We start from the raw sequence: 17,799 nt of genomic DNA on the forward strand, positions 1-17,799 counted from the left end.
GACCATTTTAGTGGTTTTAATATATCCAATTTTGAACATAATTGGTGTGCATGTGTTTCTTATGTGCATTTCACAATAAGAAAGATAGATTTGCATTAATCCAAAACATTTTGGACATTCAAACTTTGACTTAAGACAACTTTAAATGTTCTTGCAGTAAAGATCTACATAGACACATATGTGTATATATTACATCAATATACCGTCTCTGTTGAAAGTCTTCCAACTTTGGGGCACTGATATATGTCACTTCCTTTCAGTCATTTATTGCGAGTTTTTACCTTGCATTGACTTATCACAACACCAATATAATGCAAGAGAAAAAGATAGAGATATATCCTTAAAATCCATATGAGATCTTTGGGATGAAACCAAGGGCATTACAAGAATCAAACTTGGATTAAAGGCAATAATAGCGCCATATTAAATCCAAGGTTTTTGTTGTTGGAGTGAAGTTTGTTAAACATAAAATGAAGCCAAAAATGTGTACAACTGATCCAAGACTCTGTACAAGAGCTTGATTACACTATTTGAATGTTGGAAACTTATTGGACAGAGAGAGAGAGAGAGAGGGAAGAAAATCTTAAAGGTTAAAGGATACAAATGTGGGAATGTGATTTCTATACAACAGGTAAATTTTATACACAATTTTTTTGTGGCAGCCAATCAATGGCTCTCTTTTGCGGACAAACATGCTGGTCGATTATTGATCGACACTCTTTAGTCTAACGACATGTATGCCGATCCCACTTCAACCCCCATATAACCAAAAGAATGGACAAAGAATATCATGGAATGTAATATGAATGAAATATAATGGTCAGTGAGAAATTATGGTGAGATAGGATCTTGATAGGCATTATTAAGGATTTCATTCTCTCGGACAATTTGAGAATCCGATGGCTTGAATCTTTGTCGGATGATCTTCACAATAAACCGAGGAAGCAATGCCAATATTATTATCAGGATAATATCAAGCCAGTAACCAGCTGTTCTGACCTCATGGAAAATAACCCTACAAGAGAGGCAAGAGGAAGTGTGAGTTCTAAAAACTATCAAGCAGAAAACAGGCCTAAAATATACCGGAAACCATTTAAAAAACCATCAAGTTGTTTTTCTAATACTACCTCTATGATTCATCTGACTCCCTAAGCATGTGACATAACAATGCACAAAAGTTGGAGTTTTCATATTTTACTGGATTTCATTTTTCCTGACCCCTAGTACTGGTATTAAACTATCAAAAAACCCAACAAAATCCTTAAAATTTGCTTAAAAAGTAGGAAACCATAAAAGATCAATGCCATACCAATAATGAGCTTGCGTTTCATCGGTGATCATGTCAAGAACAATGATACAGACATATGTTGCAGCTATAGAGCCCCAAAGAGCAAGATGTGTAATCCAATTGAAGTTTTCAACATCCATAGCCAAATGGATATTGACAAGAACCACAACTGATATAGTCCAAATGCTACCCAGACTCCATATGTCGATGGTAGACCCGTTGTGGGTTAGAAAAGGAACATAAAAAAGGACCAAACTTTGCCATAGCGTATCAGCAATTGTGAGCCAAAAGAGAAGCTTATTGTAACTGTCATCATGTTGTCCGCCTTTATAGAGGGCTGGGCATCGCAATAATGTTTCAGAATCAAGATCTCGGTCTAAAATTGCTACGATGATCGTAGGAACGGATGTATATAAAATGGAATATAGAACAAGGCTCCATTGTGTTATAGGAGGGGAAGTAGAAAAGGCAGAATATAACATGTACCTGCTCAACGAGCAAACCAACAAAGAATCAGCATTATGGTTGCTCCCCTTTCATTCTAAAAGCTCATACATACAACATACATACATACATACATACATACATACATACATACATACATACATACATACATACATACATACATACATACACACACACATACATACATCATACATACATACATACATAAATACATGCATACATACATACATATATACTTATTAATTCCCTCTAAATTTCAAACTGACTAGGAAACCATTGGCTCTGCTGGGTATTTATTAGAATCGAAAACCACTCATTATACTCTAAATGTTTCATTTGTTTGAAACAAATGAAGCAATTGCTTTTTTTCCCATCTCTTAGATTGACAGCGAAAAATTTTGAGATATTGTTATAATGGATTCTGGAAGCTTACCAAAACAAGAGCATGACGAGAATCGCATTACGGTAAAAGTTGTACAAAACCATCGAACCCATCCTTCTATAATTCAGACGTCCATGGACGAGCAATAGACGCTTCAAAAATCTGAACTGACCGAGAGCAAAATCTGATGCAAGGACAGCTTGCCGCCCTTCTTGTCCACTGATACCAACTCCGACATCAGCCATTTGAATCATCGATACGTCATTCGCTCCTACAATGAATATATATCAGACCACAATAACAATGAATATTTCAAAACTCAAGGACTTGCTAAAAGATAAACAATTGATCATCAAGAGAATTTCTAACCTGATATCATTTAAATAAGTTTTTCCATCACAAATTTGATCTTTTTTTTCAGTAAAAATTATGAGTAAAATTCTTAGAATTTATTTTATTTCAAAAACCTTGAAAAAGTAGCCATTGGGTGGCTATTAGTCATGATGTTCTTTTTCCTTGAACAACATCCATGAGAGACAACAATACATAACAAAACAAAACATCATAAAGTATTCAATGCTCAAATTGCAATAATATTATAGCAGCATACCATCTCCTATGGCCAATGTCATCTCTCCCGATATATGCTTTACTAAAGAAACAATTCCCGCCTTCTGGAGTGGTGCCACCCGACAGCAAATCACAACTTGACAAGCCGTTGCAAGCTCATATAGCTGCAAATATCATAGAATCTGGTTCAAATCCAGCAATGTTTGTCTTCCATCCCATTTTGATTGAGGCAAAATTGACAGAAAAAAAAGAACACAAAAATATCTGCAACACGTTTAGGGTGTTTGATGTTTAGTACCTCTGGAGCAAAGTCAGGCTCGAGGGCATGGACGAGACTGTTGCCATCGATAATAAGTGCCAATGTCCGGGATCCTTGTGACAATTTCCCCGACTCTCTTCGTAAACTTTTTGAATTCCCATCTGACAAATGGCCAGAATATTCGGGCAGTTGTCCACTCGATGCTCTAGAATTCCATCTCACTGAGTCGGAACGTAACTCGATACGACCACTTGATGTGACATCGAAGCTAAGTCCTCTCGTGCTTGATTGTCTCTTATCCATTGGCCAGATATAGGTCGCCTTAGCATTCCGAATGGCCTCCCGACAACTCTCCTTTTCAGGCTCATTTATGATGATTTGCTTCATCTCATTCGTAAGTAGCGCACATGAGAAGCCGATGGATATTGCTGTCTCTTGCTTGTCACCAGTTAAGACCCAGATTTTTATCCCTGCTTCACGTAGTGTAGCGATTGCATCGGGTACACCTTGTTGTAATTTATCCTCGATTCCTGTGGCTCCGAGAAGGGTAAGGTCTTTCTCTATAACTTCAGAAGCTTCTCTAAGAAGTTGTGCCCTATCATTGAGAGATGAATTTGCCTTCATATACAGTCTTTCCCAGTGTTTTAGCTCACTGTCAGTAAGAGACCGTGAGGCGACCACCAGTGTACGAAGCCCCTGTTCTGAATACTCAGCCAGATGCATCTGCGTGTTAAACACAATCCGTGATTGTTCTTCGTCCTCAATCTGAGTTGTGTTTTTTGCAAGCACGACCTTCTTAAGCATGGTACTATCTGCACCTTTAACTAGCACCTTGACAGAGCCGTCTGGACACTTAAGCACCACAGACATGCACTTCCTTGTGCTGTCAAACTCATGCATACCGAGAACTTCAAACCTTTTTCAGGACATTCAAAAGGAAAAACAGCCTTTTTAGGACAATGACATTGAAAAACAAACCAGACATATACACACAATCTAGAAAGATGTTATGAGCATATGCATAACTATATTATTAAGAGGGGTTAAGTGAAGTTAGATTAGGCCCATTTTGCCAGACTTTGGATGCCCATTGTTGGTTTTTAATGGGTTACATACCCTTGTGTACTTCTCTATTCTTACACATTCTTCTACATCCTCACTACATATGAGTAGCCTGAGTGTGGATCTTTCACATATGACTGATGGGTACTGTACAGCTTGATCATATGTAATGTGCACAGGGATGCATAAGGTACAAACCTCGACCCCATAAACAATTAATTGGGTGCAAGACTAAATTTTGATACTTGAAGTTAGGAAAACTTTAAGATATAGCATTTTAGAATGGGATTCAGTGTATTTGTTACCTCTGTATTTCTCCAAGGACATTGATGATGATGTAGTTAGAAGTTCGAGACAACAATGTATATCCATATGATGCAGCAGCCGAGACAAGGGCTTGCTCATCTGGTGATTCACCCTGATACTCAAGTTTAGCTGTCTCGCTATTATCGGTTCCGAGGGCGATCTCCATCTCTAGAGCACCAGAAGTTGTCTTACTCACTTTGGTGGGAACCACTGTGTTACAAACTGAGAGTGTCAATAAGTAGTCATGTATTGCCTTTCTCTCCATGCCTTTCCTGGTGTCATCCTGTAGAATTTGAACAAGGCCAGGATCTGTGGAAAACCCTGTCATCAAGAATAATAATAAAGGATTCAGGATAAAGAGATGTACAATGTGATCTTCTTTATATAGTACCACAAATGAAGAGAAAACATCAAAGGCTAGACGACCAAACGAACAAGATCAATTTGTATCTTAACAAACACTCACCGTTCATGACTTTTACTCCATCTCCATAGTTTTCGCCAAATATGCTGGCTCTCCGGAACTCCATCTTATTTTCGGTCAATGTGCCAGTTTTATCAGAGAAGATATACTTTACTTGACCAAGATCCTCGTTAATGCCAAGGTCACGACATTGGAGTCTGGTATCAGTCTCGGCATGATACATCTCCGCATCATTGATCATGAAGTAGGATTGTCCAAGCCGAACCAACTCCATGGATATGTATAGAGAGATGGGTATCATGATTTGGAATGAGATCAAACTACTCAAAAACGCAAAGATAGATTCTCCAGTAATGCCATAGTACCCATAGAAATTGGCCTTTGTTTGCCCAAAGTATGGCAGCACATCGAGTTGCTCTTCATGCCTCTTAAGCCAAAAACCCATTCCGATACCCGAAATGAAACAACATATGAGAAGGAATAGGGATAGCCATAACGTTTCACGATTCATATTACCTTCTAATCGGCTCGATTTTGATTGAGCACCTGTGCTATTGAGCATGACCTTCGTTTCTTGGCCGGTGTATACAGCCACGCCTATAGCCCAAGAAGTGTTTTTGAGCTCGCATCCTCTAAGAATGATATTGGTAGGCACCAGTGGGATGGTTTTCCCATCAATCTCAGCAAAGGCAGTGAATCCATAAATGTTCCGATTCGGTTTCTCGCATATCACTCGACCTGAGAATATGGTAGGATGGATGGCACCCGGCTTCTCGGCTGCCGTCTCGATGCGGGCATATCGTGTCTTTAGATTCGATTCGCCATCCAAATTGATGGTTTGCACATAAGCTAATCCACTAGGATCGCTAGTCCTAAGAAGCACGAGATCGCAAGGAATGGTGTCATTAGCTTGAACCTTCACAACCTCTCCCACCCTTATGTGTTTCCATTGCTTAGGGGCATATACACCCTCTTCATTACACACCATAGCGATGCGATTATTCTCTTTCTTATCAGAACGGTGCCGCCGCCAATCTTCATATCCATCTTTCACGGCAGTAACGATGAGAACAAATGCAAGGGGAAGGGCAGATGCGAACCTACCAAAGACGGCAAGTTGTGGGATCTGATTGAGGCATAAAATGACTAGAAAGTAGATGTAGGCAACGCGGCGGAATTGCTCGAACAAGTTGGTTGGCACAAAAGACAGGACAGAGTATTTGCTCGTCCGGACCTTGTTGTCGGAGAACTGGTATCGGTCATTGGTTTTGTCGGGGTTGTTGATGAAGATGACTCGGCCCTCATTGTTGTGGCGGGAACTGCTGCGAAGGGAGCCTGAGCGGCTTATATGTCCGGACCACGCGGACTCGCTATCTGAGACCAGGGGATGCTGAAAATGAGACTTAAGGGAAGTGCGGGTCCGGATAGTATTGGTAGTAGTTGTGGTGGTATCGGCGGCTTTTGCCTCTTCTGCCTGGGGGCCAATTTGTTGGGCAGCATTAGCGGCCACTAAGGAAGAGATTAAGATTTGGTCTGCAGATGCAGATGAAGAGTGGCGGTAGCGACGAGGAGGAGGGGCTGTCTTGAATTTCGGCGCGGCCGTGGACAAGGAAGCAGCAGCCAATGGGTTCTCCCTGCGTGATGATGATGATGATGATGTGGTGTTGGGGGAAGATAAGAAGGTTTGGTCTGCAGACAAAGAGTGATGGTGGAGGGTGTGCCGAGGAGGAGGAAGAGGTTCCGACAATGCTGATGTGGCGATGGTGTCGGTACCGCGATGCTGCTTCTGCGAAGATGTGATGATGATGGGGGGGGCCTCGAGAGAACTCGATTCGGGAAGAGCTGAAGAACTGGAGAAGATAGGGCTATGGCTATGGCGCACACTGTTGTTGAAGCCGGAGGAGGAGGAGGGGGAGGGAGGAGAAGAAGGAGAAGAAGGAGAAGAAGAAGAAGAAGAACTGTGAGGGAGCAGAGGCAGAGGGGACAAAGACATGAGGGGGGATTGAGAGCTTGGCTATGGTGGGCAGGAAGAAGGATCACAAAATGTGGAAGTTGTATGTGAGTGAGTATGTATGTATGTATGTATGTGTAGACAGAAGAGACAGATTATGTTATGATGATTACTAGAGAAGGCTAAGGCTTCTCTTGAATTCACTCAGTCCATAGATGGGGGGAGAAGCCAGAATCTGAAGGAAGAAGAAGAAGAAACAGGGGAGAAACAGGGGAAGGAGGAAAAACAGGGGAATTTGGAAAGGGGGGAAGGGGTTGAATATTGTTAATTAAATTGCAGGGCTCTCTCTCTCTCTCTCTCTTCTTTGCTTTGTCTTTCTCTTTCTAAATCCTAAAGTCAACAAATGTGTGTTGTGTCCAAATTCATGCATACAAAAACCCAAATGAATGAATCCCAAGCCAATTTGCTTAGCCTTCTTCTTCACATCTCATGTTTTTTTGTCCACCCTGCCCTTACCTCCGAATGAAATCCCAAGCCATTCGCTTGGTCGTCTTCATCACATCTCGTGTTTTTGTATGACTTGTACCCTTACCTCCAAATGAAATCCCAAGCCATTTGCTTAGTCGTCTTCTTCACATCTCGTGTTTTTGTCTATCTCTTAATTCACTAGATGTCACTACCTGGTCTCTACCATACCTATCTCTTAATTCACTAGATGCCAATGTAGAATGTAGGGGTTGAACCCATGACCACCTGGTCTCCAGGGCTCTCTCTCGTAAGTACCTTACCCTAATGGTAAGTTGTTCCACTACAAGCACTATGTCTTGGGTTCAGAACCCAGTTATCTCACCTCTCTACTAGATACTTCATACATATCTTCTTTAATTCACTAGATGGTAAGTTGTTACACTACAAGCACTATGTCTTGGGTTCGAAACCCAGTTATCTCACCTCTCCACTACATACTTCATACATATCTTCTTTAATTCACTAGATGGTAAGTTGTTACACTACAAGCACTATGTCTTGGGTTCGAAACCCAGTTATCTCACCTCTCTACTACATACTTCATACATATCTTCTTTAATTCACTAGATGCCATTGTGAAATGTAAGGGTTGAACCCATGACCTCTTGGTCTCCATTCGGCAACCTTACCAATTGAGCTACATCCATTTGGGCTCTCAACCTCGACCTTGACCTCGACCCCCCACTTCCCCATTCTTGTTAAGAAAAAGCCATTCCTTTGGGCAAACCATCAAACTCCTCGACCAACTTGTCCCTTGAGCCCCAACCCCTCATCCCGCTCCCCTTTAGTCAACCCCTTTCTGCTCAAATGCTTTTATGATCGTGCATTGACTCGTACATTTATTGCGTATTTCTTATACCACGTCCATCCACTGTCAAACCAATCGTAATAAGAGAGAGAGAGAGAGAGAGAGAGAGAGAGAGAGAGAGAGAGAGAGAGAGAGAAAGAAAAAACAAATTTGGTTCCTGTAAAATATATGTAGGCTTGGTTTCAAATGCAAACAAGTCCTTTGCGTCGCAAGTATATCTCATATTCTAGATGGTTGTTTTTTCCTGGTTCTGAAAAACACCTCCAATTTTGGAAGCTTTGTTGTGACAATTCCACGACGTAACCATGATTTTCAAATCTTACATGTGAGAATTGCATGAGAAACGGCTTTTTTCCAAACATTGGTTCAAAGTCTACCCTATCTCTTATGTGTTTGTATTGCACACCACGTGCATGTAATTAGTATTTCTCGTTACCTTGATAATTTACCCTCCCATCATTACATGGAAAGAAAAACAATAACTCCTCCTTATGAGAGGGTAGTTTGGTTAGAGGTATTTAACTTGGGTTCCAAGTTTCATCATCTAGAAAGTATCCTTAATCTAGAACAACACTATTGATAAGAAACAAAGTACTCATGCTTCTATCAAATACCTTGATTCCAAGAATCCTATTTGTATTTAACTTGTTCATTGTTCAATTATACATATATCCTTAGAATCTAGGTATTGAGAGGGAACTCAACACATAGTTGTTGTTTGAATATAGGTGTATCACTTGTCAACATTTAGGGTTATATTTGCGTGCACGAAGATTTTCTTGCTATGTTTTGAATATGATCATAAAGTTGTACAATGAGATGAAGGACACCCTCATCCAAAGCCATTTTGAAAAATTACATGAGATTTTAGAAAAGTCAAAGTTTATCAGGTTTTGAGCCTCAAAACTTCTAGACACCCTTGCTCTCTTCGCCTAGTCTCTTTTTCCTAGTGGGGACTTCCAACCTCATTGAACCTCTGGCATTTGGTCAAATGCCAACTTGGAAACTCCTTGCATGACCTCATCCCTTACCTTACACTCACACTTTACTCTACTTTTTTCTTTGTATATAATTTGTCGTCCCTTTTTGAACATTTGAAAATATACTACGAAATTCTTATTTATATGTATACTAAACCCTATTGCCTCATGTTGGCACCCCTGCCTACGTATGCTTCAAAGTCATCGTGTTGGGGATTGACATGAAAAAAGGGCAGAAAAAAATGTCCACGGTTTTTTTGTACTCTTGGTTCTCGTAACACATACGTTCCTCATCCTTATTTGTGATATTCTTCTAATTAATTATAATACATGTGTTTACTCCATTTAATGTTTATTTGGTTCCATAAGATATGCAAATAATACGAACTTACTATCGATAAAGGTATTCGATCTCGTGCATGATGCTCAAATCTACATATCTATATCCTTAGATAATATATATATATATATAAGTAGCTTATGTATGTGTCTTTGGCACGTTACTTGTGTGGCAAGGTTTGGAAAGGAATGGGGAACATCCTCACCTTATATTGTGTGCATGGATTGAGAACATTATTTGTGTTGCAAGACATACCGCCGAATGAGTTACATATTATAACTTGCACAATATTGATCAATATGTAATGTTAGCTACCACAATGGGAACCCTTTTGGATTCAATTGCAACAACATATTGGACATTATTTTACGTTGCTTCATAAAGAGTTCCACCATGCATTGTAACATTGAACGCACTCATTTCATTATTTTGCCACTTTTCAACTAGAGTATTAAATAGTTCCCTCAAAAAAAAACATATTAGAACACATCCATAGTTTCAAATACCGGGCCTTCACCATTCTTTACAAAACCAAAAGGTACAATTGAGATTTTGGACAATAATTGCTCAATATTAGATATTTATCTTTTTAGTTGAGTTAGAAGTGTTTCAAAGGCTAGCTACTTTTTGTAAAGGGCAATACCGTTGTTTCCTACCCATGGGTTGTGAACATTTAAATTGTAACGCTGAAAAACAGAATGCTCCAAAAAAATTCCATATGCTTATATTATGGTACAAAAATATGACCTTTTCACAACATGAGAAGAGAAGAACCACTAGTGAATGTAATGTGACCAAAGGATTGTTAGGAAACTAGTGTAAAAATGAACGCTATGATTCACCAACTTGTAAGGATTAACAACAATGTTGAATCAATCCATGTTGGTGGAGTAGTTCCACAAGTTGCAAAGGGGCTAAATTTCACACTTCATGGTATTGAATGTAAGCTTTGGACCCATATGTAACAAATGTTTGTCTCTTCTGAATCATAGACTCACCTCATTTATTTCTCCTTCATCATCAACCATCTCATTTCTATGCTTTATTAATGGCTTTATAACATTGCATATATCTCTCATTACTCTCTCTCTCTCTCTCTCTCTCTCTCTCTCTCTCTCTCTCTCTCTCTCAGCTAAGTTCTATTTTTTATTTTTACTTTCGATGAATGGGTAAATACCCCATTTTTGTTGTAAACTAATTGTCTCATCGGCCAATTTTGGTCTTAAAATACGTTAATCTCTCTCTCTCTCTCTCTCAGCTTAAGTTCTATTTTATTTTTATATATTTTTTATTTTACTTTCGATGAATGGGTAAATACCCCATTTTTGTTGTAAACGAATTGTCTCATGGGCCAAATTTGGTCTTAAAATACGTTAATATATCTTTCTTTCTCTCTCTCTCTCTCTCTCTCTCTCTCTCTCTCTCTCTCTCTCTCTCTCTCTCTCTCTCTTTTAATCATTTCATGCCACCCACTTTTTCATTTGATTGTCAATATGATTGTGTCCCAACACGGCTAAGGATATGGTCTTCTCTAGTAAAACAAGAACTTGGAGAGTCAAGACTCAAGAGTGAGAGAAAAGGTCATGTTACTTGTTTCTAAGAATATTTCAATAAAGGTCATATGTTACTTGTTTCTAAGGGTAAGAATCCTCATTTGACATTAGCAACCTTTATTGGAAGCTCATTTGGAGTAACACTAGTAACCTTGATTAAGTCTTGAATTTTGTTTGGCCCCATTGAGTTTTGATCCCCAATTAACCTTGTAAACTAGAGTAGTGTTCATGGCATTAAAAGTTGACGATAAAGATGGTTCAAGGGCTTTTAGTGCATTCTTTAAATTATGGTTCTAGCCTCCTTAAGTTCCATGGGTCAATATTGGCCTCTCTATGAATGTTAAAAAAAAATCATCTATCTATCTATTTTGGTGGTGCTTCTGCATGTGTTCTTCAATTTGAGAGTCACATTTTTAATTGATTGGTTTGACATTACGTGCCTATGCTTGAGCTTTGGATATGTATCACATGGCCTTGTGTGTCTTACTATTTGGAGTGCTAGTGAATTTATTGCCTCATCCTAATCGCATCATATGCGTGATGTTTCCTCTCGTTAGGCGAAATTCTTTCTGGTGGTTTTACATTTCTTCCCTTGGTTCAAGGATTTTTTTCTTGTATGTTTGCTTCTTCATCCGATCAAAGAATGCATTTTTGGATCTCTCTGAGTGTCTTGACATCACCTATTGATCAAATGCAATTTCCTAAGGCATTCTCTTGATTTTGTGCGGTTTCCTAAGGCCAAATTTAACTATTTAGGGAATCTTTCAAGACACCATTTGATTGTTGGGTGTAGTGCATATAGAAAATGGTTTAAAGGTAAGAAATCTCCACCTTAGATAAGATTCCAAGTGTTATTTGTTCAAAGGGGCAATATAATCACCACATGAAAAAGATTTGCACCACACCATCGATTATAGTTAACAGAATGCATATGCATAAGTCTCTATCTTCTAGATAACAATGAAAACATTATTTTCTTTATAAGTATGAAGATAATTGAGAAAGACTTATGAATGTCTTATACCGAACCCCATTTATTAAAGAAAGCGTTGCCACCACAATTTACATGTGAATTGATATGTTCATATTTATGATAGTGAAAGTGACACATGATTATTCCTACACGTTGCCAACAATATGTATCATTAGATGTGAATGTCAATAAGAGTTCTACAATGTTAGAAATGAAGCTAGTTGATTCACACTAATTATGTGGGACAATTATACAATAAATTTTGCATTTCAAATGAATGGATTTCTCTCTCAATGCCCCATTCATGTTGTTGAATGATGGTTTGACAAACAAATTTTCATTAAAGTGGTGATTATATACACAATGCATTGTTTTAAATGATGGAAGAACTGTTAACATTACAGCATGACATTTTCTCACATAATCATTAAAAAGAGAAACTTCCATAGATGTAATAACCATGTACCAAATATTTGATTAAAGAATCTATTGGATAAATATGATGAACTATAAGTAGAATAATTTGACTAATCTGAATATTGACTTCATTGTTTTATATCGACAATAATTTTAATATGATTTTCTTTTTTTCAAATTTGAAAGTGTATCTTACATCATCATAGCAATCCTAGTAATCTAAAGGTCTTGTTATCATATTCAAGTTACCATAGTAAGTCTTGTATTTATATTCAAGTTTGCTATCAAAGTTCTTTTGTTCTTGATCTCTCATTGACTCTTATATTGCAAGAGAACAAAAAAGCATAGTTATGCAAATATTACTTTACATATTTGACATGAATCAACGGACCCACATTGAATCATGTTTCTTAATATCACTACGTCAAAAACTATCCCAATGTGGTGAACGATTCAAACATTCTATCACTATGTATAAAAGAAGATATGATTAATAACAATTCCAAGTCCCACAAAATATATAGAACTCAAAAGCAAACGAATCAACAAACTAATTTTGATATTCAAGAACTTTCAAGCAATTGAGGAGATTTTGGATGGCATCTTTTCGCATAACATAAAAGATCTTTTAGTTCCAGCTTGTTATATAAACATAAGAATGTATAAAAAAAACAACTCAGGGGATTTTATTCTTATTTTCCTAGGAGGCGTCGACCACGTGAGTTTGCATCTTTCACTCTATCCTCAAGCTTACTGGCATCATTGTAAAAACTCTCCAAGGAAACATTTTGCCTACAAAATCCATTCGAGTTGTGTGTAAAAATTCATGAATTGAAGTGAAGAATTGTTATGTGTGAAACTACTTCATATGACTTGATATGGAGACTTAATGTATATATGCATTAACTCTTCAATTCAAATCATATGAAGTTGCACACACATAACAGTATATGTACATGTACATATGTGTCTGGCTACAGGAATGTGCAAATTTGCATAGAATCAGTAACGAAAATGAGCACCTCGAAATCTCCAATCCCATGTCGATAGACATATCTTTTATCTGGTCGAGAATGTTACTTAGGTCTGAAAGAGCATCATCTTGCTTCACTCTCTCCATCTAGTCAAAATAAATTCAGAATGCAGTATATTTAACATCATTCTAATATTGCCATAAGATTTTGTTTTCCAAGCTCATTTCTATTTGATATACATTATTGGAACATATAATATCCTCACCTCAAGCTTTCCTTGTACAGTTTTCTGATCTGAACCAGGGAACAATTGAACCAAATGATTCCTATTCTCTTTTACATTAACATTCATGTGTTTGGCTTTGCTTTGAAAAGACTGGTCATCTGTTGAAAGATAAATGTATTTAACATAACTAAATTTCACACAAATGTTTTAAATGGAATGTAGGTTTACTTCAAAAGCTTACTTGATGTTATGAGTGGACCAGTTAAGGAAAGACCCCGCTTGGGCCTCCATGGCCTAGAGAAAATTCCTCCTAAACTTCCCAAAAGCTTTTCACCCTTCAATGATCGAAGTAATCACAAAGACAACATATCAAGTTGATAACAAACAAAAGAAAGAAAAAGCTTTTTTTAAATGATTTGTTTGTTTTACATTTGTTGGCATATATCTATTCCAGTTGCCATTTTAATGTTCCGTACTTAATTTAAAACTTTTAACAAAGCAAAAAGTTATTTAACAGATACCATTGCATACATCTTAAAGTTTATTGGCAAATGGTTTGAAATTTCCCTGAAGAGTGAATTTGAAACCTATCGAGTAGCAAATCTTTAAAAAAAAACCCTCCAAAGTTGAACAAATCCTAAACCCGAAACTCCTTTCACATACGTTCAGTATTTTAACTCTTGAATACTCAGAAAACATTTCCTCACAAAATCTACAGTTGAAAAGAATGAGCTACCCGTACCATGGTAAGGTTCTGATCAATATGAACTGCAACTTGGTGAGATTGAATCATTTTCTCACCCTGTTGGTGAAGATTGATAACAGTCCGAGACGCCTCCTCCTTCATGTCTTCAGCTACCTTAATACAATTCCAGATACTCTTTGTTGTATCTTCAGATTCCTGAAGAGCATAGTCTTCTAATTCTTGCAAGCTATTCTTCTCCTCTGAAAATTCGTATCCATCAAAATGAAGGCGATGAGGAGGAGATTGGACAATCAGTAGATCCGAATCATAATTTCCCAATTCACCAGAATGTGGAAGCTTCTTTTTGGTACTACAACCCATAGATCTAATAGCATTTGAATCATTGATACCATTCAAAGACGTTATACTATTTGAATGCCTGGCGCCATCATTCTCCTTGCCAGGTGTGTAGGTACTGATTCCCTTCAATCTTGGAGCCATGATTCGATCAGAGCTATACATTTTTGTTCCACCAGAAAGAAGCTGTTTCCTTTGTTCACCCGAAGGTATACCATTAGGATCAATCATACTATTTGAATCATTTACAAAATTCGAAGATCTGATGCCATTCAAAGCATGGATCTCATTTGAATGACTAATACCATTAAAAGCATCGGTACCATTTGTGTCACTGATACCATTCAAAGATTTCATACATTTTGGATCAGTTATACCCATCGAAACATCCTCAAAAGCTTTAAAACTATTTCTTTCTTTTGATCTGGAATCAATGGGTTGGTCCGAGCCATGGGTTGATCTGAGACATTGGTACCTTTTTTCACCAGAAGACATACCATCGAAATCACTAATATCATTAGGATAACTCTTGTTGAAATCTGTATAAGTACCTTTTTCTGTGAATCTCTGAGTCTGAGAATGAATATGTCTTCCTTTTCCTTGTTCTTCTTCTTCTACTACTCCAAACGCTTCAGAACCTTTATTTTGGCATTTAATGTCTTTCCATTTCTGAACTTCGATGAAAGAAGAATGTGAAGAAAAGCTTACCTTCTTCTTCTTCTTGGTAGAAGAATGCGAAGGGAATCGTATCTTCTTAACGGAGTCCGCGTCCTCATCAGAATCAGAATCACCGAAAGGATTGAAGCTTCTGGTCTTGTCGTTTGATGCAGCGCTAAGGCAATTGCCATTTCCATTTCCATTTCCATTTCCATTTCCATGTCCTTCTTCTTCGTCTTCATCATCAGAGGAAGAGAAAGGGTTCCACTTGGAGAATGGGAAAGAGCGAGAAGAAGCCATTTTGAGAGTTTCTCTCTGCAATCACTCTGTTTCTGTCTGCTTTCTCTTTCTGTTTCTCTGTATGCGACTGTCTCTCGCTGTTTCTTTCTCTGAGTGTTTCTTTGTGCGTAATACGAAGAGAAGAGGAAACCAGCAAACCCAAGCCAAGCCAACGTCTCTCTCGCTCTGTGTCTCTCTACAAAACAAAAAACATTTGTATTCTCCGCGAGCCGAGCCGAACCGAACCTCTAAACCGATTCCTAAGCTCAAGTGAGAGATGATAGTAGCGATGGGCACGGTTTCGGCTCGAACCGAACCGAACCTTTAATCCATGGTTTTAACGGTTTATTGGTTCCAAAAAGAATTAATGGTTTTGGATTTTCAATAAACGGTTCACCGCTTGCACGTAAAGATTTCATAGCTATATTTGACGCTAATTGATCGTGAATATTTATTGCATTCCTGGTGGATTCTACTCTCCTAGAGGGAGCCACAAGTAGTTCTAGGAACTGACTTAAACAAGTGCTCTAACGGGGCAAAGCAGGGAGGTTCGATTCGGTTCTAAAATTCGGGTTTATAGGTTTATATGTTTTTGGTTAACTTTTGTTTTACCTTAATAGTTTATTAATTTAATGGTGTTTTATTGACTTAATTAATTTAACTTAAATGTTTATTTAATTTAATGGTCCAATTAAAGTTTCTTTACATATTGATTTAATAAAATTAACTTAAATGCTTATTTCATTTAATTTCTTTTTTGTTTATTTAAATATTTAATTAGTTTGACTTAAATGGTTAGGTTTAAATGTTTTATTAAATGGTTCGGTTTGGTTTCAACTTTTCCTTAAACGGTTTGGTTTACTTTTTCTTAAATAGTTTGGTTCAAATACTTGAGACTCGAGAGTTCATTAACGGTTTGGTTTGGTTTTTTGTTTATATAAACGGTTCGGTTCGATTTCTTTGCCTTGAAACCGAACCAAACCATGCCCTTGCTTGATGATAGATGGATCCCATGTCAATCCATTATGAGTTTATGTTAAATCACGTGCCACCTCTCTTCCCAATGTCACGTGACACACCCCACACACACCTAAAATGAGAGTCGAAGCTTTGATTTGTACAAAGGAATGGGAATTTTTCAAAAATTTGATTACAATATTCTAGCATTCAAAAAGTATTAATAAAACATAACACGTATTTATAGTTATATGTTTATTGATATTATAAAGTTTAATCATTATAATTAAGGGATTAACCTATAATAAAATCAATTGATTTGTTCGCCATTATCATCTTGTGAATATGCTCACTTACTTAGCATGTTACTTGTGCACCAAGAGTTTTGAAATTAGCTAATCTAATGAGAAAGTGTAAAAACATTTTAAATTTGGCAAATATAAAAAAAAATCAATGGCATTTTCACGAATAGTTCTTAAAAAGAGTGGCATTTTTGAGAAATGTCTCTATTCCAATCTTGAAGTTCACTTTGAGTCAATCTATTTACCGTTGTCTGCAATTTGCTTCACCTACACTCTCTCACTATACTTATATTGTTGGTTTTATTAAGAATTCCTTTATCTTGAATGTAACCCTAAGTTTCCTTACCATGGGCATTTTAGTTAATTGTAACTTGTGCATATTCATAAGGCCTCTCTCTCTCTCTCATGCTTGGACCTACATGCATCACACACACAATTTTCCCATTTTCCTGATTACATGGATTTAAATTTACTCCTAAAACTAACCCATGGTTTACATTTGGGATATCAACAATAAAACTTTGTGTGGTAGAGCTTATTCACTCAATTGAAATTTGTATATTATTGTATCTCATGGGATTTAATATTTCTTAGATTACATAGCAACAAAAAGTATACATTCAATTGGCACAAACTAGAGAATCGATCAAATTATATCGTCACATCTTAGTCAATGTTCATATTGTGGATCTACCTAGTTAAAATTGCAATTTGAGAGATATTATTACCGTTCTTTGGGCATGGATGATAGGGTTTGAACATTTGTGATATTGTAGCCATAATAAATGTGCTACCAATTTGCACTACATCCCAATGACATTGTTGATGTAGACTTAGTTAAGGACCCTAATCTTTCTCACACAAAATGATGTGATTCTTTATGTGATAAAAGGATGGTAAAAATGAAATGCATATATAAGAAGGGAGCATGATTGATTATGTAATCTAATTAATTGCCGATGTGATTGATGACCGACATCAACGAAGTACATTTTGCACTTCTTCATCACTTATGCAACTCAGATATGCAATGTGGGGCAATGCATAGTAGTTTGT

The 17,799-nt window shown here is 37.4% G+C and overlaps 2 protein-coding genes across 2 annotated transcripts; both read right to left on the reverse strand.

Annotated features, from left to right (window-relative positions):
• Positions 1 to 425: 425 nt before the first annotated feature.
• On the reverse strand, positions 426 to 6,946 carry LOC147859801 (phospholipid-transporting ATPase 1-like). The gene is made up of 7 exons (XM_087324190.1): positions 4,799 to 6,946; positions 4,332 to 4,653; positions 3,004 to 3,880; positions 2,746 to 2,869; positions 2,187 to 2,406; positions 1,310 to 1,774; positions 426 to 1,015 (listed from the first exon to the last, which is right to left on the reverse strand). The coding sequence occupies exons 1-7, from the start codon at positions 6,747 to 6,749 to the stop codon at positions 832 to 834; spliced, it is 4,143 nt and encodes a 1,380-aa protein (XP_087180316.1). The 5' UTR covers positions 6,750 to 6,946; the 3' UTR covers positions 426 to 831.
• Positions 6,947 to 12,848: 5,902 nt separating this feature from the next.
• LOC147859802 (uncharacterized) lies at positions 12,849 to 15,533 on the reverse strand. Its single transcript, XM_087325126.1, has 5 exons — positions 14,249 to 15,533; positions 13,748 to 13,841; positions 13,546 to 13,664; positions 13,329 to 13,426; positions 12,849 to 13,098 (listed from the first exon to the last, which is right to left on the reverse strand). Exons 1-5 carry the CDS (start codon positions 15,503 to 15,505, stop codon positions 12,999 to 13,001), a joined length of 1,668 nt encoding a protein of 555 aa, XP_087181252.1. The 5' UTR covers positions 15,506 to 15,533; the 3' UTR covers positions 12,849 to 12,998.
• Positions 15,534 to 17,799: the final 2,266 nt, after the last annotated feature.

This window comes from Azolla caroliniana, unplaced genomic scaffold (assembly GCF_043228905.1).
Source record: "Azolla caroliniana isolate FFs.n. ecotype wild unplaced genomic scaffold, voAzoCaro1.0.p SCAF_9, whole genome shotgun sequence".
In the NCBI taxonomy this organism is placed as follows: domain Eukaryota; kingdom Viridiplantae; phylum Streptophyta; class Polypodiopsida; order Salviniales; family Salviniaceae; genus Azolla; species Azolla caroliniana.